Raw genomic sequence first — 23,895 nt, forward strand, 5'->3', positions numbered from 1 at the left:
CCATTCATCCCTGTCGAGTTCAGGATCAGGGGAATGAGGCCCATTATTGTTACTGTTTCTGGCATATCGAGTACTCCCTGGGTATCTTGCCGGGCTCTGCTGTGCGAGATTCTGCATCACTCTCTGGGCATAATTAATTGGTCACAATTACTTGACTCAGGCATCAGTTGCTATAGTTCCCAACACCCCAAAAGAGAGGTCCCACCTGTGAGACTGGGATAGACCCAGGGCAACTGGCAAAGCTACCCCGGCATGGAAATGAGATAGTCTAGAAAGCAAAAATGCATGGTCTTGAAGCAAGCTGGTATGACTTAAGAGGACTTAGTCTGGGATTTACAGATTTACTTGCTTGTTCTCAGAGCCCACAGAACTAAGTGTTGGGATCTCTGTCTCTGTGTTTATCTACACAGCTGCAAGTATTGATAACATACAACTAGAGGGAAAGATAAAAGCAATGTAAATGTCCCTAGGAGACAGTGTCTCCTTCCTTTAATTTCCCCAAAAGAGAATTTCCTATGTTTTATCTATGTAAAAGATCTATGTAAATTTCCAAAAGTCTTACTATGTAAATGATCAATCACACCTATGTCCTTACCTCAACCCCTGCCTCAGATGTTCTAGAAATAGGCTGGCAGCTCCGCATTTAATGGGCCATTTTCACCACCAGGCTGTGATCTGCACCCCCCTCCACCCCCCTCCCCATCTCTCCATCTCTGCTGGGGAGGCCTGGAGGCTTCTCAGGCTTGAACGCACAAGCATCACAGCAGCAGCATTCACTCTTATTTTTGTGAACTCACAGTACAGTATACAAGGCACTTGCCTTACATGCAGCCAATCACGGTTTGATCCCAAGCAACACACTACATATGGTCCCCAAAGCCCTGCCAGGAGAGATCTCTGAGCACAGAGTCAGGAGTAAGCCCTGCAACGCAAGGTCCTTAACCCCTACACTATTTCTTCAGTCCCCACCGTGTCTTTGATAAGACTTTTAATATGTGTCTTACGGGGGCTGGAGTGATAGCAGAGCAGGTAGGGAGTTTGCCTTGCATGCGGCCGACCCGGGTTCAATTCCCAGCATCCCATATGGTCCCCCGAGCACCACCAGGAGTAATTCCTGAGTGTAGAGCCAGGAGTAACCCCAATGCATTGCTGGGTGTGACTCAAAAACAAAAAAAAAGTGTCTTAAAGTGTCTTACATATATAATATACATCCATAGAATTTTATGAAATTATGTAAATTAAGTAACACTAAACTCAGGCTGGACTGTACAGCAGGTAGGGCACTTGCCTCCCATGCCACTAACCCAGTTTGATCCCATCACCGCATATGGTTGCCCCCACATTGCCAGATCCCTGGAAACAGACCCAGGAGTAAACACCTCAGCACACCAGGTGTGCCCCCTCCCCACAAAAAAGTAAAAAGTAAATAAAAATTCACTGACACAAGGCAAGATACTTTATAATCAACTTTCGTATCCAATACGAAACATTTCTTCTCTCTCAAGACTACTCAACATGTACATACATTTCAAAAATCACCTGGCTTTTATTACTAAAGCCACAAATTTAATAAAGGTCACTAGAAAGCACATTAGATATCAACAAATAGTTAAAACTTTACTTGATTAAGCCATGAATACATCAGACAATCACACACAACACAGATCCACAAAGAATGCACTCTGTGCTCCCACGTTCCCCTCAGAACACACAGTCAAGGACACACTTTAACAACTACACATCGGGACTCGGTTCCACTAATGCTCAGAGGCCTAGGCCAGGCCTCCCTACACTGCCATTTTATCTCCCAATTAGATGGCCAGAGAAGAGATTCCTCCTTGTAGAGGTCTCAGAGTAATACAGGTTACCACCACCAAATAAATGAAGCTAATTCAGGATGAAATGGATTCTGCTGCTGAATACTCCTGCAAGTATTGACATATTACATTGACCTAATCTCTGCATCAGGCATGTGAGAAGTGGAATACCTAGTTCTGCCACTGACTAATCCCCAAACAAGGCAAAATAATTCGATAATATACTGTAATGTTAACTACTACACCTTTTCTCTTCACTCAAACATTCATTCATTTAAGTAGCTATGACTTAATTCTACAAGTTTCATTCTATAAAACTTGTGCTCAGTGCTGGAGATTATTCCTGATGATGCTTTGGTAAAAAAAAAAACAGGGTCTGTCACATGCAAGGCAAGTGCCTTAACCCCCACAGTATCCATCCAGTCCCCAAAGAATCACTTTTATATCCCCTTGATTGTACTTATGTTCCTAGAAAAATTAGGAGATGTCAAATGCATTCACTTTTTCTGAATAAAAATAAAACCACTCTGGAATTTTTTCAAAAATTGTTTCAGTATCCTACTTTGAATATTATCTTAGTATTTCCCTTACTCATATATGGCTTAAATTTTCAGTAAGTATATGGCCAGAGTCACACGCTCAAGACACTTGAAACTGGACATCTATTACCATTACTGATTTACCTTTGTCTTTCTGTCGTCCTTCATGAATAACCGAAAAAACCAATCTATTAAAACAATTTAAGAAAGAAGGGATGGCTTTCAGCATTACCTGTAACAATAGACAAAAAAACATTTTAAAAAATACTTGCTTCAACAACTTCTACTGTATAAGTCACCCAAAGTTAAGCCAAGTGTATCCTCTCTCCTCCTCCTCCACACCGTAAGGTGTGATCCAGGGCTCCTGCACACAAAGCAGTAGCTTTTTTTTTTTTTTTTTGACTTTGACCCATCCCCAGCAGTGCTTAGGATTTACTCCTGGACCAGTCAGCCTCCATTTAGGATAAGTATCCTGTACAATCTCTCCAGTCCTCCATCAGTATCATTTTTAATCAAAAACTGACGGACCCCACTGCCAGCTTTCAGAGGTAGGTGACATCCCAAGCCCCTCATCCCTGGTGTTGGCGTGGATGTGGGGAGAAAGGGACTCTCCACTGCTGCTGGGTTCAGCTTTTTGGGAAAACTATATGGACGTTTCTCAAAAAGCTAGAAATTGAGCTCCCATTTGACCCAGCAATACCACTTCTGGGAATATATCCCAGGGATGCAAAAAAAAAAAAAAAAAAGCACAATAGAAATGACATCTGCACCTGTACATTCACTGCAGCACTGTTCACAATAGCCAGAATCTGGGAACAACCCGAGTGCCTGAGAACAGACGACTGGTTCAAGAAACTTTGGTACATCTACACAATGGAATACTATGCAGCTGTAGGAAAGATGAAGTCATGAAATTTGCTTATAAGAGGATGATCATGGAGATTATTACGCTAAGTGAAATGAGTCAGAAAGAAAGGGACAGACACAGAATGACTGCACTCATTTGTGGAATATAAAATATCATGAGACTAACAACCCAGAACAGTAGAGACAAAGGCCAGTAAGATTGTTCTATAGTTGGAAGCCTGCCTTATGAGCTGGGGGGAGAAGGCAGCTAGGATAGAGATGGGATTACTATGTCAACGATGGTTAGAGAGATTGCTCAGGATGGGAGATGTGTGCTGAAAGTAGATAAAGGACCAAACATGATGGCCTCTCATTATCTGTATTTCAAACTATAATACCCATAAGTAGAGAGAGTGTAAGAGGGAAATTGTTTGCCATAGAGGCAGGGAGAAAGGTAGGACGAAGGTGGGGGTGGGGAGGGATACTAGGGACATTGGTGGTGGAAAATTTACACTGGTGGATGCATCGGTGTTTGATCATTGTATGACTGAAACTCAAACATGAAAGTTTTGCAACTGTAGCTCTTGGTGATTCGATTAAAATAATTTTTCAAATATTCGATGGTGCCTGTTTATTTGTTCTATTTATAAGTTCTCATAAATTACATCTATAGAAGTAGCTCTGTAAAAGAACACTGATCAAAGAAAACAACAATCTAAGATTCTGATTCAGATGACAGATTATTTAGCTGTTCTGAGCCTCAAGAATTATCACCACCTTCACAAACATGTTAGAGAATGAAATGAGACATTAAGCAAACGTGTAACCAATGATGACTGGACTTTTCCTAGTCTCAGTTTAATACACTGTTAAAACAGGCAGTCAGGAAACCTTGCTCCCTGTTTCCATATCTGAAACCACTTAAGCCCTGGAAACTACTGGACCCAAAAAGTGTACTTAGAAAATCATTTTTATTACCCCGTACTACTTCAGTTCACTGCTTTATGAAGGCTGAGTCCCTGCAACTAACACAACAGTGTCCTGTTTCTCCACCTCACCTTCTGGTGACACTGCAGGATTGTGAAAAGCACATTATGCACATTCAGGAAGATGCTTCCATACTCGGGAGGCTTCAGGTGGTCCAAGGGGACTGTCAGCAGGATGCTGAAGGCCAGGCTGACGTGGTGCGGGTTGCTGATGACCTCCTCTCCCTGCCGCAGCAGTGTGGCCAGCACATCCAAAATGGGCACAACCACCTTGATGGGCACAGGCTGTTCCTGACAAGTCTCTCGGTTTTGCAACTACAGGACAAAAAAAAGAGAGGCGATTCTCCAAAGAAACAACACAAAAACTTTGGGACTTTAAGATAGATGTGATAAATCAATGAAAATCCTGATATGAAAGATGTAAAAATGCACAGACTTCAAAATGAATGAATATGGTCAACGGGTACCTGGAAGACACCAAGGAACCAGGATTCATCCATAAAGGGCAACCTACTATAAATTAAACTGTTTTGGGGTCTATACTTTTGGTTGAGTTCATTTACCATGAAGAGAAATAATTTCCCATCAAAAAGCTGACTCATCTGATTTCAATTTTGTATCAGTTATACATAATATTTTTCCCCAAAGATCATTAGTTCAACATGTCTACCCACAGTACAACACATAGACCTGAGGTTTGCATGGAGTTCATGCCTAATTCAATCAGCTTAATCAATGGCTGAATAAATAGTACAAAAAAAAAAAAAAGAACCAAGGTTTGCTCAGTCTGTTACATGTCTTAGCTACAGACATTCTATGCTACAGATAGCGAGATCTTGTCTGATTTCAGAAGCTAAGCAGGGTCAGACCCGCTTAGGACTTGGATGGGAGACTACCTGGGAATACAAGGTGCTTTAGTGCAGCAGGTAGGGCATTTACCTTGCACCAGTCAACCTGGGTTCAATCTCTGGCATCCCACATTGCCCCCAAGCACCTCCAGGAACAATTCCCGATTGCAGAGTCAGGAGAAACCTATGAGCATTAGATAATATAGGGAATCATCTAATGCAAAAGCCCAGAAAAGAACAAAGCAACAGAACAGAGGAAAACATGAGCTGCATTTTTGTGACTCTTTGTCCTTTTTATGTTAAATCAAGGTAACTGTCTCAAATAGCATAAATTATGTTAGAGCTAAGTTCAAGTACAAGAATACTCATTAGACTCATAGTCTTCAACTGCTCATTCATGTTCCAATCCTCAGGTATAGAAGATTAAAAACCAATGGCGTTGGTTATGTTCAGCGTCCACTATACAAGACTGCTGGCAGTCCACTGATGTATAAAAGGGCAAAGAACCTGCTTTAGCTTTAGGAAGCAGAAATCCTAAGACAGGCACAACACAAACTGGCATTTTGTTATAGTGAAATCATTTTCCTTTGTTTTTTTGGGTCAAAGAATATAAAGACTATCTTTTTTTTTTCTTTTTGGATCACACCCAGCAATGCTCAGGAGTTACTCCTGGCTCTGTGCTCAGGAATTACTCCTGGCAGTGCTTGGGGGACCATATGGGACGCTGGGGACTGAACCTGGGTCAGCTGCGTGCAAGGCAAATGCCCTACCCGCTGTACTATTGCTCCGACTCCATAAAGGCTATTTTCAAATAGATTAATGTACATCAGGTATAAAAATGTAATAGCTGGGTGGAATTTTAACAATCTGCAACATGACTATTCCAGTCTATACAGCCATTTTTCTCTTGCTTTAAACACTGTCTTATGCACATTCCCTTCACTCACACCACAAATTGAATCTATACAATAAAATTTTGTGGGGATAAATCTAGCCCCAGAATTCTTATCTCATCTCTACAGGCTTCCCTAGTGGTCTAATCTTGTACCACCTTCCTTCTCTTACTGCCTAAAGCCTGTCAATGCTCAATGCCCCTCACACCAACAAGTTCTACTGGTGACACCAATCTGCAGACAAAGGTACTGACAGCACAGCTGTTCTCGGGATGTGGCCTCCAGAAGCACATTCTGCATAAGGCCCCAGAATCACAGGAGCAAAGATGAAGGAAACTGAAAAAAGGGGATGAGAAGCACACAGCTGTGGGTAAGGCACTTGCCTTGAAATGATCCTAAACACAGAGCCAGAAGTAAGCTAGAACGCTGCTGGACATGTCCCAGAAATCAAAAACTCCAAGGGTACTCACGGTTAGAGCTGTGATGATCTGAGGGCTTGCACGCCAGAACAAACTTGCCTGGTCTCCACTAAGTGGGCAATTCAGCAGCAACTTGATCAAAGTAACAGTTGACAGCATAGCCTAAGGGAAAAGAAAAACATGCCGGCAAAAAAAAAAAAAAAGGTAACAAACCTAGCTGGCTTGTTACTGGTACTGACATGAAATTGCCAAGCCAATTTGGTGCTAGGAGCAGGGATAAAACCTGGTTTGGGTAAAATCCTAAGGTTAATTCTCTCCATATTGCCAAGCACACTGGGAACTTTGCTATAGTTAGAGAAGCAGAACTATAGCAAAGGCCTTCTCAGAGGCAAATCACTAAAGAGAACATAAATATGCCAGAATAGGAAGGAGACCATCACATATGTACCTAGGGATCTAATTATAGATATCCTGTCTTATCAAGACAGCGTTGAAAGAGTAAGCTCAGTAAGCTCGTTGTAATTTACCTATGTAGAAGCATAAGCTTATGGATAAAAGGAGGGGCCAGACAGAAACATGACCAAACCAAACAATCAGATTAGGATCACAAGTGGTGGTTGAAAATGGCTGAAAATCAAATCCACAAATGAAAATCAAGGGAAAATCAAGGGAACTAATGTCACTGAACCATATGACTGTATACTGGGCACTTTATACCCACAATTTCACCTCACATCAGCCTCTTCCTCTCATAACAGTTCAGGCCAATACAATTCTAGTTCCTAGAATTTGCCTTCACTTTCCCTCCACTTTCTCTAAAACATACCCCTGCACATACCCCTAAACCTTCCAACCCCATTAGCAACCCTGCCTAACTCCTCCATCCCCTTCTGGCGTAGGTGCCATTCTCCCAATCACCGGCAGGGTAAGTGTGCCCTATGAGAACGTCTATGCAGCAGGTTGTCCATCCATTTTCTCTCTCACACGCATCCTCTGCTCCTAGAAGTCTGACACACTAACTGCACACCCCATCTCCACAGCAGCATTTCTCACTCCAGACCCAAGCAAATCCTCTCCAGCTTTCAGCATTCAGCTCTGGTACCTCACTTCTCCATGAATGATTCCCTGATTAACCTGTTTAAATACAAATATATGACTTGTGAAGCCTTGGTTTGGGGAAGCTAAGATCTCCTCAATGCTATAGCACAATCATACATAAATGAAAACTTTTAGGAGGGGTCGAATGAGAGCAGTCCCAAGGACAGCAGGGAAGGGGCTCTCGGGAAGCAGAAGAATTGGAGTCCTGGCGCGCTGCTCGGGTGTCCGCGCTCTGGCCTTCGCGGCGCTCCTTGTGCTGCTTTTCTTTTCCCGGGGCTCGCGGGTCGCGGGCAGCTCCGCTGGGGTCGCCGCGATGCTTGACGGGCCCCGGAGGGAGCGGCCGCGTGCGCGTGGAGGGGCCCTGCGCGGTGGAGAGCGAGTAGGCGCGGGAAGAGGAGGGGGTGCTGGGATGAATGAACGGGGCCAAGAACTGGGGTGCCGCGGGGCGTGAGCGCGCCCCCTCCCGGCCGCTCCCGCGGGGAAGGACCCCCGACAGAAAAGCGTACCCGGTGGAGTACACGCTGCGGGAGCGGCTGCCGCACCGCCTGCCCCGGAGGCCCAATGACATCTACGTCAACATGAAGACGGACTTCAAGGCCCAGCTGGCGCGCTGCCAGAAGCTGCTGGACGCAGGGGCGCGGGGTCAGAACGCTTGCGCCGAGATCTACATCCACGGCTTGGGCCTGGCCATCAACCGAGCCATCAACGTTGCCCTCCAGCTGCAGGCGGGCAGCTTCGGCTCCCTGCAGGTGGCGGCCAACACGTCCACCGTGGAGCTCGTGGACGAGCTGGAAACGGAGAGCGACGCGAGAGAGCCGCTCACGCGCAACCGCAATAACTCGGCCATCCACATCCGCATCTTCAGGGTCACCCCCAAGTAACTGAGGCGAGCGGCGCCTGGCCAGCCCTCCACCACCGGGTTGGACCACGGCCTGGCCTCCCCCTTGTCCCCAGGACGCTGAATTTGTTTGGTTTGGGGCCACGCCCAGCGGTGCTCAGAGCTTACTCCTGGCATCCTCAGCGGACCCTATGGGATGCCCGGTCTCGAGCCTGGTTCTTCCTGAGCAAGGCAAGCGCCATACGTGCTGTATTATATTTCTGGCCCCGAGGACTGAATTGGGGGGTCGGGGAGGGATGTTGTCTATTGGGCCGAACGGCCGGTCTTTGTGAATCTGTGTTCCGTTACTGTTGTCTTAGACAATAAAAAAGTATCACTTTAGTGTCCACCAAAAAAAAAAAAAAAAAGAATTGCAGTCCTGCCTAACCAACCTCATCAGCCTTATACACTCGTGAAGGAGGGATGAGTTCTCCCAGCTGCCCTGCTCTGACCTGTATTACCTTATCCAGCTGTTCTCCCGCCCAAATCAGACCCAACCCCTATGCAGATTATAATCAGGAGTCAAGATACCACTTGTGAGGCCGAGAAAATTCAGAAGCAAGAGTCCTGAAGTATAAAATCCTAGCCTGGCCCCTTCTTCCTCCGGTGCAAGGCAGGGACAACAGGTGACTGACCAATCCAGGAGCTAACCAAATTTCATTTAGCTCATGAGCTCAGCGAAGACATTTTTCAAAACAGTTAAGGCCAAATGCAAATTCAGGTCTTTATTGCCAACTAGCAAATAAACAAAGGGGAAGAGAATGAAGACTGCATGCTAATCTGGTTCCAAACAAGATCCAGGCGGTGTGGACGAAACAAGTGAAAAAAAAGTATGAAGGGAGAGGTCTTAAGCAAAGAAACAGAATTTAACAATTCTGTATCAATATTATGAGTGCATTAATTAGTAGTAGTTCACATAAGAACATATTGTAATAAGAAATAGTTTCCCACTGGTAAATAAAGCCATAAACTAAGTTTGCAGACCTCTCCAGAGGAATTTTAGTGGTCACACTAGATCTTAAAGTTACTATTATTATTTTGCTCTTTTTGGGTCGCACCCGGTGATGCACAGAAGTTATTCCTGGCTCTGCACTCAAGAATTACTCCTGGTGGTGCTCAGGGGACCATATGAGATGCTGGGAATCGAACCTGGGTCAGCCACGTGCAAGGCAAAACGCCCTTCCCACTGTGCTATTGCTATAGCCCCTTAAAGTTACTATTATTTATGTGCCTGCTGTATAAGAGAAAGAGGAGTAACCCACCTTCACATCTGCCTTCCACATGTTACTGGTGTCTAGTCCTTGTAGAATATACTGCATCACCATCCTAAAGTCCTCTACGGTTCCAACTGCTAACATTTGGGTGAACAGCATTTTCAAATGAGGCTCAATATCCTGAATGACCTGAACTGAAATTGCAGGATCTGCATGGAAAAAGAAAAAAAAACCCAAACTGAACATGTGAAAATGTGAAAGATGAAATAAATGAGAGCAGTTGTGATGAAATGGACAGTTATTGAAAGCTACCACTGCAGACCAGCACCAATTTTCAGACTAGGAGTTGAAATCCATTGACAAAGAATGCAACTGACACCAAATACTACCTCTTGGGCCAGGACACAACAGGAAATGCCCCCCCCACACACACACATAAAATATTTGTAAATTTTCAATCTTAAGAGGCCCACCACTACAAGAACATTGAAAACACAGAGAACAGGACACACAATATTTACAACATGATGCCACAGTTCACGCGCAGTGGCTCCAAGCACACACTCCACAGTGGACCTGAGAGACAGACAACAGTGTGCAGCATTGCTCAACTGTCCCATGGCAGAGGATTGTTACTTTAAATTTTTTCTAGTTTCCTTTTTTTCCTTTTATAAGAGACAAAGGAGTGGGGTGGTAATTTTAACAGATAGTAATATTAATGACATTCAAAGATTCCCCAAACTTATGGAGAACGGCCTATAACAGCCATTTGGTTCTCATTCGTGCATGTAAGTTTTTCACTATCCCAGTGTATCTGGCCCAAGGTCTCATGATAAGAGTTCAAAGTTACTAAGGTCTAGGGGCGGGAGTGGGAGTACAGTAGATAGAACATCTGCCTTGCATGCGGCTGACCAGCATCCCATATGGTTTTCCCAAGCACCACCAGGAGTCATAGCTGAGTGCAGAGCCTGGAGTAGCTCCTGAGCATTACCGGGTGTGGCCCCAAAAGCAAAACAAACAAACAAACAAACAAAAAAAACAAAAAAACCTAAGATCCTGGACTTACTCTGTGAGCCCCAACTCTCAATCTATGAAATGTACATAACAATACCAACTCCATTACAATACCAACTGTAGGTGTCAAGTAACAAAAAGGTGCTAGCAAAAAAAGGTATCTGACACATGAAATATTCAGCATTAACTAACTCAACTCACAAGGCCATTAGTTATAAATGCTTTGCTAGCATGGAATCTCTCTAACCACAGTTCTGGTTTACAGTATTTAACTATCCTCTGATTTCTCTAATTTGTGTGCCTAGTTAGAGAAGCCAAAGTAAACACCTGATTCATCTCCAGAAGAGGATCTAGAGTTCCACATATACATTAAACACCTTTTAACCAATGAACTGAATTGAGCTTGTCTCATCTACTGTTACAAAGCATTTCTTATAATGCTCATTTTATGAATCAGTAAACCACACTTGGGGGCCAAAGAGATAACGCAACAGGTAAGGTGGCTTGCTTGCCTTGCACACGGCCAGCCCCCGGATTCAATCTCCGGCAACGCGTCTGGTCCCTGAGAGCAGAGACAGAAGTAAATCCCAAATTCCAGAAATAATAATAATAATAGTTTAAAAAGTAATTTAAAACTATTTTAAAATTAAAAATAAACCATCCCTCAAGACAAGCTATTCACAGACAACCGTAACATTCACTATTCAAAGTCTTGGTATTTCTTCCACACTTGGCATCTCATTCCAGTCCCTTCTCTAGAGTCTAGCAGCTTAGTTAGGTGTAAGAGATGTGGACCAAAGAGCGATGCCTGGGAGCACATAGTTTGAGGGGGATTTGGACTATTGCCTTGCCCCTCTACTACCATGATAAGGCTTTGCCCGCCAGGGTCAGAGGTATCAGAAATCCAGGAACACAAAGTTAAGAGGCCACCTCAATTCGGGAGGGCTAGAAGGTAAAAGGAGAACACAGCACCCTGTGACAAAGGGGCCGAGAAGTCAGAGCTTCAACCTGCCAGCTGCTGTTCCTAAGACTGTTGGTTTGAGCACTGTAATTAACACTAGTGTTAATAGAAGACAATTCCCTGAAAGAGTTGCTGATGAAATCAGCTACAACATGTGACAGCAGCGCCTTTCAGATAATCTGCAATCAAGGCACAGCTGGAAAGGCTACTGAAGGGAGACAAGAGGCACGCTCTTCAGGTGACACTTTCACCTGGCATGGGTCCAGGCAGCTTTACTTTCACAAGGCCCCCCACTAACATTCTCATATCTGAATGCTCTGCGGCCTCACCTTGCCAGGCGAGCTTCTCCACTGGGCAACACAGAGGTTGGAGTATATTCTGGGGCTCCTACCCCAACCCACACCCAACACCCAACACCACCCCCTGGGCCAAAAGAACTCCCCAACCTCATTTCAAAGGACTATCCTAATAAAATCCCACCCCTCAACACCAACCAGAAAAAGGAAGCAAACCCACTTGGCATGTGCTCTCTTGAAACAAGGAGGCAATCTGATCTGTTACCTTTAACCTATCAGATAGCAGCTAGGCCTTGACTCATGAAGACAGTGGCCAGGCCATGCTTTGCTGGCTTGGAAGGATGACATCTGACTGAAGCACCGTTAGGTCCAGATGAAGGGCTGAGCCTCCGCTCAATCAGTATCCATAGTCCTTATGGTACCACTTCAGGCACCACTGAAACCTAGAGGCTGAAGTCCTGACCTTAAGATGTTTTGGGTGGTTTCCTATGAATCAAATCATGTACGTTAAAAAAAAAGAAAAAATTAAAAAAAAAATAAAGACAGATTTTTAAATTCCCCCTAGGTTTTTGGACTGGTGGTGCTCAGGGCCTCCTTTTGGCTCTGTCCTCCTGGTGGCGTTCAAGGAACCATATGCAATGCAGGGATGGAACCTGGCTTGACCACAAGCAAGACAAACACCCTACCCACTGTACTACCCCTCAGGCCCCCTCTATATCTCTGAGTCAACAAGAAAACTTTCAATCCTGATCCAGAAATAAGAATGAAGTGATCTGTGATGACATCCTCGGGGTCAGACAGATAAAAGCTTAAAAAGAGACTGCACAACTATAAATCAAGACTATTTCCAAAAATAGTGAGAAACTAAAGTGCTACACAATAAACTTAGCAGGTTACCACTTGGGCAAATAACCAATTTCAAAGATCAGCACTTACATGTACAGAGAACGCTGGCACTGGGTAAGAGCTCCTGAAAAGTGAATGGGCATTAAGATTTCTTTTGTTTTTGTTTTTTCTTTTTTGCTTTTTGGGTCACACCTGGCGACGCACAGGGGTTATCTCCTGGCTCTGCACTCAGGAATTACTCCTGGCGGTGCTCAGAGGACCATATGGGATGCTGGGATTTGAACCCGGGTCGGCCGCGTGCAAGGCAAACGCCCTACCCTCTATGCTATCACTCCAGCCTGCGTTGCTTTATCTTTTGAAGTACCTACTCCAAAACGGAGAGGCAAGGATAGAAACTCACCTTGCTGGACACATAGCTACTTTCGACTAAAAGTGCAACAGTATAGAATTAGCTCTAGAGAAAGTCTCTTACCTGTCAGAACTTCTCTCACTGAATTAAAGATGGAGGTAAAACAGGAATCCTTCACAGGATGTAGTTCCGGGGCCAACAAGAAGACAGTTAAAAATCGAACAGCTGCCTGGAAAGATGGGGCATCTCCTACTAGGGATGGCAACCCTGTCAAGATCTTGGAGTAAATGTTCTGGTACAGGGCAGCACGAGAGAGCAGCACCTTGTCGGCAGCTGGGGTAAGCTCTGTCCTGTGACTGGAGTTCTGGTGCACATCCGCTTCCAAGAGTGTGACAACTGAGGCGATGAAGGCAGAGGAAAGGCACTGCCCGTGGGTCTCACGTGCCAGGCAGAGCTGGAGCACAGTTCCTGTGTGGAGAATGGCCTGCTCCAATAGCTCCTGCAGCGCCTCAGGTGCCTCATGCTGCTGTTTCCGCTCTCTCACAAAAGGCCCCAGGACTTGGCATAACTTAGTAAAAGACATCAGAAGGAGCTGTCTACACAGAGGATGGTGATCTTCCAAATGTTTGCCTAAAGTGGCTTCTTCAGTAGACAGTTTGCACTGTGAAAGGAATGTGATGATCTTCCCAAAATTTAGCACCAAATTCAACTTTATCTGTATAAGCATCTGCATTAGTTGTCCTAAGAACGTCTCGATAACTTGGAGGAACTCCATCCAAGAGGGGTCATCCATATCAAAGGCTAACTGACTACTTACTTTGAACAATGAGGTCAGTATGATCTCGAAAGCATCACTCACATACAAGATCTTGAGCACTGACTTGTCACTTTTCCCCCTTTGAAGATAACCCAGAAGCTTATAGCAAGTCATCAAAAATTTGAGAGTCAATGAAGAAGAGCAAGAGTGGCCAAACTCAGCTAAAACCATAGTCAGTAATAAAAGGAAATAATGGACATGGTAGGGCGTTAAGAGGCTATCCAACTGTAGAGTAGAAATAATTTCCAAAAGTTCTAGGATGCTTTGTAGTTGTTCTTCCTCCAGCTGGATCGGAAAGCCACTCTTCACCAAGGACAATAAGTTCTGGGCAATTTCTCCTTTTGGTTCTACACCTTCAGGCCCAGATTTTGCAAATCTGTTTTCCAAATGGGCCACAACTGTGTGGTCCTTTTCAAAAAGCCAGGGTAACCGCTGCTTAAGAGAGGACTCATTCTGGACACGAGAACACAAAATGCTAGAACATCTCACAGACAGGCACATTAAAAAAGCAGAATGAAGGGATTGTAATTCTGGAAAAAGAGGACTATAAAGAATGCCCTTCGATAGTTTTTCAAGTGTCATGTGTGGCTCTTCCTCTACCAAGCCTTCCTGGGTTTGACTCATTGGCAAAGTGCTCAGCAGGGCACCAGCCAGGTATCTCACATCATCTGAACATAGATAGGATATTAAAATCGTAAGATTTGACACAATCAAGTGCCAGTGTGCCACGGGGTATGAAAGTGCACTCAACGTTGCTACCTGACCATCCCAAGAAGCTGTTGATCTCTGATTAAAGCTCTCTCTGCCAGAATGAAGAATGAAAGCCGCATCACACCTCAAAATGCAGAGGGCTTCTTCAGACTGGAAACTAGTTTCCATTAAAACCCTTTTCATTCTCTGCAAATGGAGTAGCTCTAAACAGTACTTGCCAAGAGAGTCAAACTGTGCTACCAATTTTTCAATCTTCTCCCAGGGATGTGTTTCTACACCTGAGAGCAACAAAGGGAAGTCTGAGGTCTTCAGAGCAACACATGTGAGGGTCCCTGACCCGGAGCGATACTGGCTACAGTTTAAACTGAGCATGGTGTCCACCTGGGCCCAGGTGTAAGCAAGCAGGAGTGCACAGTCACTAACCTTCTGCAGCCACGGCTCAGACTCTGGGACTTGTGGGACTAAGAGAAGGTCCAGCGTGGGCTTCACAAGCTCCTGGAGCACTCTCTCCATCATACCCTGCATCCGTTTGATGGTGGGCGGAGGTGTGCTGCTGTCCAAGCTCCTCATGTTAAACATGATGCAGTGTAACAGAGTGCTCAGGGACAGTGACTTCAGGGCCATGTCCATATCACCCTGCAAGTAAGGCAAGACCAGAGACTGGAACTTATCTAGCAGGAGGGAACAAGTGTCTAAGATCTGACTCAATGGCAACTCCAAGAGGCACTCACAGAGCACCTTGGAGGGGCCAGAGGCCAGGATGGGCTGCCTCTGTGCCTCTGCAGCTGGACGACAGAGCACGCCCAAAACCTCCTCAAACAACCGGGGCACTTGCCGGAGTTTGGCATACGTCTGGAAGAGAGCGTGAATGAGCATCTCCTGGGCTTTTCTGGTTCGAGGCTCTGTTACTTCTGCATCAATCCAAGCTGAGGATAGCAGGTCATCCAGATCTGGCTCCAAAATCAAGTGATTCAGAGACATCAAAACCTTGAGGCAGCGGAACCAGGCTGGCACAAGGGCCTGTGAATGGTTTATCAGCAGCTCAGCCAAACGACGGTAAAAGTGGAATTGCGTCTCTCCATGCCGAATCCTATCAGCTGCAATATTGTAGATATTGTGATTGGCCACTAAGTTAAGCAGCTGCTCCACTACCAGTAGTTCGGCAGTCCAATCTGATACAGACAGAGCGTGTACCTGCTTCTCCTGCAGGTGTGAAATCCTCAAGCAGTCAAACAGCCTAGGGAACAACTGGAAGCAGAGAAACTGGTTCCCTTCTTTGAAATACGAATCTAGAAAGAGTTTATACAGCAAAGTCACTGAGCTGGTTATAACGGCAACATGAAGGGAGGGTTCACAGTAGCCAGAATCTACCAGTGCAGCAATCACCGTGTCCACCGGAGCTAGAAGATTCTTCATAGTCGCCGTCTTTGTGTCTTCCTGCTGGTGGTCCAAGAGCTCCTCTTTGTAGGATGACAGTAGTTCTGGCTGAAAAACTCCACCTTGAAGCATAGCCTCAATCTGATTCTTAATGTCCCTGCTCAGTGCCTGCCACTGCTGACCCTGGCTTGCCTGTGTCCACACGCCCGACGACAGCAAGTGCCTCAGGACTAGGCAAGGCTGCAGCAGGTGCCCGGTCACCTCCCCAAAGGCACGTCTTGGGTTGACCTGTTGCTTCTGGATCAACAGGTAATGGCCAAGAGCAAGATGAATAAGCTCAAATAACTGGGCTGGCACGGGTTCCTCTGGCTGTTTACAGGCTAACCTACACAGCTGACTCAGCAAGGTCACGATCAGCTCCTGTTTGGCCGTGTAGATGACCGCAAGGGCAGGTGTGGAGAGGATGCCCTGGCAGCAGCTCAGCACAGCACAGATGTTTCTTCGGCATTCCGAAAGACAGAACTCGGTTATTCTCTCATTTATGATCTGAATATTAAAGAAAGAAAACTCATTACCCTTAAACCCACACATACGTGAAAAATACAACAGAACCAATGAATACACTCCATGCCCGCATATTCCTATGAAAGATATCCCCAAATTATCTAAATGAGCTAGACATTTGCTTAACTCACCAGTGAAGGCGAGGTATATGTTTTATTCCTCACACATCCAACTCCTACCAATACAAATTCAGTACAACTGTCAATCTAGTGTCCCTTTCAAAGTGCTAGGTTTTATAAGGAATAAATTTCAAAGATCACTTCTCTTAGACCCTAAACCTGCAGTTCCGCTTAGATGCTATAGGTAGAGGAAGAGGAGTCTTGGTTATGTACTTATAGTCCAAACACATTTTTGTAGTATTTGTACTTAAAAGGTATAGCAAAAGTTTCTCTTAAAAGGTAAACAATATTGTCTGTTTCAGCCCCTGTGGAAAATATTGTGGAGATTCCCTTTAAAACAAACAAACAAACAAAGAAACACCCTGCAACAGGACTCTCAAATGACCCAGCAAGTCTTTTGCTTCTTATCTATTTTCAAAATACAAAAACATTCATTTGAAAAATATCTAATGACAACAATGTTCACTGCAGCTCTTAGTACAAGAGTTATGAGACGGAAACAACACAGGTGTCTGGGTGAAGAGCGGATAATAAAGTTGTGGGAACTATACACAATGGAATAATACTAAGTAGTAACAACAAATGATGAAATCATGCAATTTGCTACACTTGAATAGAACTGGAGGTTATCATGTTAAGTGAAATCAGTCAGGAGAAGATGTTCTCACTAAGGCACACAAAATAATGTGAAGGGGGGTGGAAATTTTCAACGATTTCAAAGGCAAAACACTGACTCTAGATTACAGAAACAAAACTGCCAAGAAGGAAGATAAACGGGGGTGAGGAAAGAAAAGTAAGTCTGGAAAGAGCACTGAGATCCTCTGTGGTATAGAGGTGAGGGTACCTGGACATAATTAATCTACTAATCCAACACTACTTAAAATATGGCACCCAAACTGCAATAATTAAATTGAAAAATACATCTATGGGTCAGGTCAGAATATTGGGGGTGATGGGGTGGGACTAGAAGTGGAAACACTACCTGAAGCCCTATTATGAACATTGTAAATCGTGGTGTCTAAATAAAAATAAAATTTAAAACAAAGAAAAGCAAATGTTTTAATTAACTATTTATTATACAAAAACCCATAATATACTATTTCCAAAATTCGGAAATTCATTAACAGAACTTTTAAGGGTCAAGCAGACCCTTAATTTCACTCCTAAGTTAAGTGACTTGCTCCCAACCTTCCTTATAAAGCATCTCAGAATCAAATTATCTTGTGTGATAAATTACCAATATATAATTACACACGTATGATTTTCTCCATTTAATTAGTTGTTGGGTCTGGAAAAGCTAAAACAAAATTAAATGCCAACACAATATTGATTTCCACACTTCTTTAATTGACAAATCATCTGAGAAATATTCCCACATTCACAATATGGTAGAAACAAAGGGTCAAAGGCAACACAATGGAAGAACTGATCACCAAAACTGAGTTTGGTGGAGGGGCTGGAGAGATATAGTATAGCATGTAGGGTGCTTGCCTGGCACACGCTGACCAAGGTCCCATCTCTGGCACCACAAACAAGAAAAAGATAAAATCAACAACCTTAAATGCACACCTATAAATGTCTGAAGAACCAACAACAAATAAATCCAAAGGCAAGTAGTAGAAAGGAAATATTAAGAACCAGAGCAGAAATCAATGAGACAGGAACCAAGAAAGCAATACAAAGAAACAATGAATGCAGGAAAGTGCAGGAAATGATTCTTTGAAAGAATAAACAAGACACACAGACCTTTGGCTAGACTCACAAGGGGAGAAAGGGAAAATGCTCAAATAAATTGAATCTGAAACAAAAGATTCATTCATTCATGAGAAATTACAACAGAACCCCCCAAAATCAAAGATATTGTGAGAGCTTACTATGAACAACTCTTATCTGTTAAGCTGGAGAACCTAGAAGAAATGTACAGATTGACAGAAATCTCTCAAAACTGGAGGAGGTAGAAGTAGAAGCCTGAAGACCCCAATCACAAGCAAGGAAACTGGAACAGTAACAATCTCCCAAAAAGGGACCAGAACAACAGTACATTGGGTAAGGTGCATGCCTTGCACATGGCTGATGCAGGTTCAATTCCCAGCATCCTGTATAGGCAGAACACCCCAAGACTTGGAATTTTTAATGATACTATGCCATTGGCAAAGGCTACAGAATTGAAAATAAATGGGACAACAACAAATTACAAAGTTTCTGCATAGCAAAAGAAACATGGGTTAAAACTAAAAGACAGCTGAGCGGAAGGAAATACTTGAACTCAACACATTAAAGGGATGATAACCAGGATCTATAAAATACAAAGAACAACTACAAAAATCTAAAAGCACTATCAAAAAGTGGGGGTTGGAAATGAACAGATTTCTGTGAAGAACAACAGATAGCTAACAGGAACATGAAAAAATGCTCTGCATCACTTATTAGGAAAATCCAAATCAAGATGACAATGACATCTTACACTAGTGAGAACGGCACATATCAAAAATACTGGGAACAAATCTGTGTGGGTGGAAATGTGGTGAAAAAGGCTCCCACCCACTGCTGGTAGTAATGTCTGGTTCAACCCCTGTGAAAAACAGCACGGAAAGTTCTTAGTAAACTGAGAATTAAACGGCTATATGACCCAGTAATTCCACTTTTGGCTACCCCAAGGACAGAAAAACATTTCTTCAAAAGGATGTATGCATGACATTATTTACTGCCACACTTGGTACAGTACCTAAGATCTGGAATCGACCAGAGTCCAGGCTGGAGTATAGCACGGCAGATACAGTGCTTGCCTGGAATCAACCTAGATGTCCAACAACAGATGAGTGGATCGTGGTATTTATATACAACAGAACACTACACAGCTATAAGGAATGATGGAATCATGCAGTTCACTGCAACATGAATGAAACTGGACGATATCATGTTAAATGTAATAAGCCAGAAAACAGTTAAGCACAGGATGATATCACTTTTATGTGGTATTTAGAGTAACTGGATGAGGAAATGCAATGGTTCAAAGTGAGGCAGGCCTAGATCACCCCTGACCCCATCGTACAGGGAGTAAAAAGAAATAAATAGTGTGGAGGTGGGGAGAAGAGGTAGATAAGAAGCAAGTGGAGGGGGGAAGGGCCAAGGGGGTCAGGTACATCAATGGTGTTAAGGAACGATACAGCTAAATATTCAAACCAGAGTCAACAACACTGAAACCAGGAGCCCCAAACTCTAACAACCAAATTAAAAAAGATGTCTGTCAATACGGCAGACTGTGGGTGAGGGGCTAGAGGAGGGAGTCCGGGAACATTTGGTGGATGGACGTTGATACTGGTGGTAGGATCTATGCTGTAAAATTGTATGTCCAAAACTCAACTATAGAGTAACTCTACAAATTACAGTGTTCAAATCAAATGAGCCAGAGAGATAGTGGAGTAGGTAGGGCACTTGCCTTGCATAGAGTCAACCTGGTTTTTTTTTTTTTTAAGCTGTTTATTTTTTATTATATCATTTTGGAAAGCACAAACATCCAGGGAAAAGAAATTGCATAAATGGAATATTACATTTTATCAACCTGGTTTTAATCTCCGGTATCCCATAAGCCTCCTCCGAGCACTACCAGGAGTAATTCCTGAGTGCAGAGTTGGGAGTAACTCCTGAGCATCACCAGGTGCAGCACCAAAACAAAAACAAAAAATAATCTTTAGGGGCCGGAGCGATAGCACAGCGGGTAGGGCGTTTGCCTTGCACGCAGCCGACCCGGGTTCGATCCCCGGCATCCCATATGGTCCCCCAAGCACTGCCAGGAGTAATTCCTGAGTGCAGAGCCAGGAGTAACCCCTGAGCATAGCTGGGTGTGACCCAAAAAAGCAAAAAAAAAAAAAAAAATCTTTAACGTGCCAAAAAATGAAAAACAGGAGACTTTTTAAAAAAATTGTTGGAGGAACCAATAAAGTCACCAACAGTCAAGCAGCTAAACTATTTAATTTTGTTACCAGCACTAATGCCTCTCTTTCTGCCTGAACAATCATAGAGCTAGATGACTACAGATTAAAGGCATAGACTTCATAACCTGACAGTTCTAGAAGACAATACCAAGTCACTATATTTCTTTGAGTCTGGCACAAACTACATACTCATTATCAGTGCTTATCATCAACAGGTATTCAAGATATTTCATAACGCTCAGTCGTTTTAATTTTCTTGTATGCTTTACAAAAAACACTCAATGAAGTTTTAACAGTGAGATTCATAACTTTGATACAATGTTAAAAACACTTTCAGACAAAAACCTTAAAGCAAATTCCAATCCACATTTGGCCTTTGATCTTTCTTCAGGCCAACAAAAAAGTTGGAAGGAACTGGGATAGAAAGACCACAAAGTGGGGGGCTAGAGCGATAGCACAGCGGGTAGGGTGTTTGCCTTGCACGCAGCCAACCCGGGTTCGAATCCCCGCATCCCATATGGTCCCCTGAGCACCGCCAGGGGTGATTCCTGAGTGCATGAGCCAGGAGTGACCCCTGTGCATCGCCGGGTGTGACCCAAAAAGAAAAAAAAAAAAAAGAAAGACCACAAAGTATAAATTTCAAGCTAACTTTCCCAATTAGGGGCCAAAAAGATACTATAGATAGAGATTAGAGTGCATCCTTGCATGTGGCTGATCCCTAGCACAATGTGGCCCCCCAGAAGCCTCCCCCTGCCCTATCCTTGCACCACAAGGCCAATACAGCACGGAAGTCTCAGGTCCTCACACTGAACCACTGGCCCAGTCAACCTAGTACTGCCAACATGAGCACCACTTGGGAGGCTCAGCTATATGTTCTTTTGAACAACAAAAATGAAAAACAAAGGTAATCAATTTTGAAACAGTTCTAGTTTTTCTTCAATTTTAAATGACAAACTGCTTAGCACAATTTGGAGCATATCTATGCATGTGATTATTACAATTTTTAAAATACTATTATTTACTCTTACTGTGACACTGCTTCAGCTTCAGTATTCAATTCTAAAACAAAGCAGCCGGGAAGCTGAGGACACCGGTGGTGGGAAACCCCAGAATGGATGGCTACTGGAACATTGTATGAGTGAAAACTTAATCACGAACAACTCTGTAACTTTGTATCTCAAGGAGATTCAATAAAAATTGTTTAAAAATAAAAACCAAACAAATAAGCCTTCAGGAGCCAGAGTGATAGTACAGCAGGTAAGGTGCCTGCATCCCATATGGCCCTCCAAGTGGACCCTGCAAGAGCCAAGAATAAGCCTGAGCACTAATAGTGTGGCTCAACTCCTCCAAATCTGTTCCCAAACCCCCCAAAAGACAAGTAAGCCTTCAGCATTAGCAGGAACTCAACAGAACTATATGAAACATATACAGGACAATACAGGAAACTATTAGTTACCTTGACTAGGGTAAGCTGAAGGTCAATTGTCTTTCCATTCTTGAGGAGAGTCTGCAGCTTCCTACTATGCAGAATGTTATCTATATAGATCCAAAGTCTTTCAACGATGTCGTCCTTCAGTTCAAGTTTTTTCTTATAAAATGCAACCAGCGTCTGTCTGGCCCAATCAAGTAATACCTAAATTTTAAGAAATATAAATAAAAGATCTTTTAAATCAAGAAAGCCACTGAAGAATCCCTGGAAAATTCCATGCATAATCAAATCCAACAGCAGGGGAGAGAGGATTGATCTCCTTTCAAGCCTATCGCTGGCAACTTCAAAAAGCCTACAGTTAAAAAAATTATTGAGAAACTAATTTTGCCGTCAGTTTGTGCCAATTAAAAGTTTCAAGCAAGGGGCTGGAGTGACAGCACAGCAGGTGGGGCATTTGCCTTGCATGCCGCTGACCCGGGTTCTATTCCCAGCATCCCATACGGTCCTCTGAGCACTGCCAGGAGTAATTCCTGAGTGCAGAGCCAGGAGTAACCCCTGTGCATCGCCGGGTGCAACCCAAGAAGCAAAATAAATAAAAGTTTCAAGTTAAACTCTAAGTTTGTACTAACTTCCCCAAATTTTACTAAATTTCAAAATTCACAAGCACAGCAACCGAATAGCCACAAAATGATTCAAAAGCAAAAGTGCAGAATCAAAAGACAAGGTTTCATGTAATTTGTAGCTCAATCTCTAAATATGCTTACCTTCCCTAGATATAATAGTGTCCTGTGAAATAAAGCGTAAATGCTCCATGATAAGAAGGATGACACATGTCTACAAGTTTCCACTGTAGAGACACTTCCTCACCCATAAACTTGAGGAAAGGCGATAAGGGCATAACTCTTGAATCTTATCTGGGCCGAGGGTGTGCCGGCAACACCCACTTCCCATGATTGCTTATGAGCCACAAAACTGCAAAAATCGTACCGCTGGGTTGGGAGTCTTAGAAGGTGGCTCAGCAGATGCGGAGCTGCTGAGCGCGAAATGGACCCTCTACTCCTAAAGACTATGATCCCAGAGGTCTTCTAACCCATTTTGGCACCCAGAGCTGCTTCTTACAGAAATGCATCTAGACTGTGAGCTGTGCTATGATTCCGTGCCGCCCAGGGATGGATTTTTCCTCTCCACCGTTTTTCTGTGCGGAAAATGGTGGCGGCAGCAATATCCATGTGGCGAGAGCCACCTTCTAAGACTCCCAACCCAGAGGTACGATTTTTGCAGTTTTGTGGCTCATAAGCGATCATGGGAAGTGGGCATTACTGGCAAGCCCTCGGCCCAGATAAGATCCAGAGCTGCTGAGCGTGAAACGGACCCTCTGCTCCTAAAGACTATGATCCTAGAGGTCTTCTAACCCATTTTGGCACCCAGAGCGGCTTCTTACAGAAATGCATCTAGACTGTGAACTGAGTTAAAATATCAGAAATCCAAAACAGCACGGCCGCTATTGCGGCCGCACGAGTTCATAGTCTTCATTCTCAGCAATGAAAAGAAATTATTAAATGATGCCTTTTCGGCAGGCCTGATTGTTGGGGGAAAATTCCAAACAATAATAGTGAGTTTTCTATTGAAATATTGAATGTATTCAAAGTACAGAGAGAATAAAGTGAATATCATTAGCTACTTAGGTGGGGGCGGGGTGGGAAGGAGTTATTTTGGGGTTCTTGGTGGTGGAACATGTGCACTGGTGAAGAGATGGGGTCTCAATCATTATATGACTGAGACTTAAACCTGAAAGCTATGTATTTTTTTCACGGTGATTCAATAAAATAAAAACTTAAAAAAAATAATAAATAAATTTTTTAAAAAGGCATAACTGATGAAAACAAACTTCAATAAATCATGAACAGCAGCAGATGACAAATAAATTAAAATCTCACATA

At 43.6% G+C, this 23,895-nt stretch overlaps 2 protein-coding genes across 3 annotated transcripts in view; one reads left to right on the forward strand and one right to left on the reverse strand.

The window, feature by feature from the left end:
- Positions 1 to 23,895, reverse strand: part of URB2 (URB2 ribosome biogenesis homolog) — a 34,607-nt gene that overhangs the window by 5,398 nt on the left and 5,314 nt on the right. Inside the window, exons 4-9 of one of the 2 annotated variants that reach the window (XM_055146715.1) lie at positions 21,983 to 22,159; positions 13,127 to 16,454; positions 9,586 to 9,746; positions 6,400 to 6,510; positions 4,261 to 4,503; positions 2,501 to 2,588 (exon numbers count right to left, since the gene is read on the reverse strand). In XM_055146715.1, the coding sequence (XP_055002690.1) occupies positions 2,501 to 2,588; positions 4,261 to 4,503; positions 6,400 to 6,510; positions 9,586 to 9,746; positions 13,127 to 16,454; positions 21,983 to 22,159 (4,108 nt within the window). Of the gene's footprint in view, positions 1 to 2,500; positions 2,589 to 4,260; positions 4,504 to 5,127; positions 5,221 to 6,399; positions 6,511 to 9,585; positions 9,747 to 13,126; positions 16,455 to 21,982; positions 22,160 to 23,895 lie in introns of those variants that run through there. The other variant, XM_055146716.1, reaches the window with a different exon arrangement.
- On the forward strand, positions 6,550 to 8,754 carry LOC105943359 (ribonuclease P protein subunit p20-like). The gene has a single exon (XM_055146719.1). It carries the CDS (start codon positions 7,860 to 7,862, stop codon positions 8,325 to 8,327), a length of 468 nt encoding a protein of 155 aa, XP_055002694.1. The 5' UTR covers positions 6,550 to 7,859; the 3' UTR covers positions 8,328 to 8,754.

Source organism: Sorex araneus, chromosome 9, assembly GCF_027595985.1.
Source record: "Sorex araneus isolate mSorAra2 chromosome 9, mSorAra2.pri, whole genome shotgun sequence".
Classification (NCBI taxonomy): domain Eukaryota; kingdom Metazoa; phylum Chordata; class Mammalia; order Eulipotyphla; family Soricidae; genus Sorex; species Sorex araneus.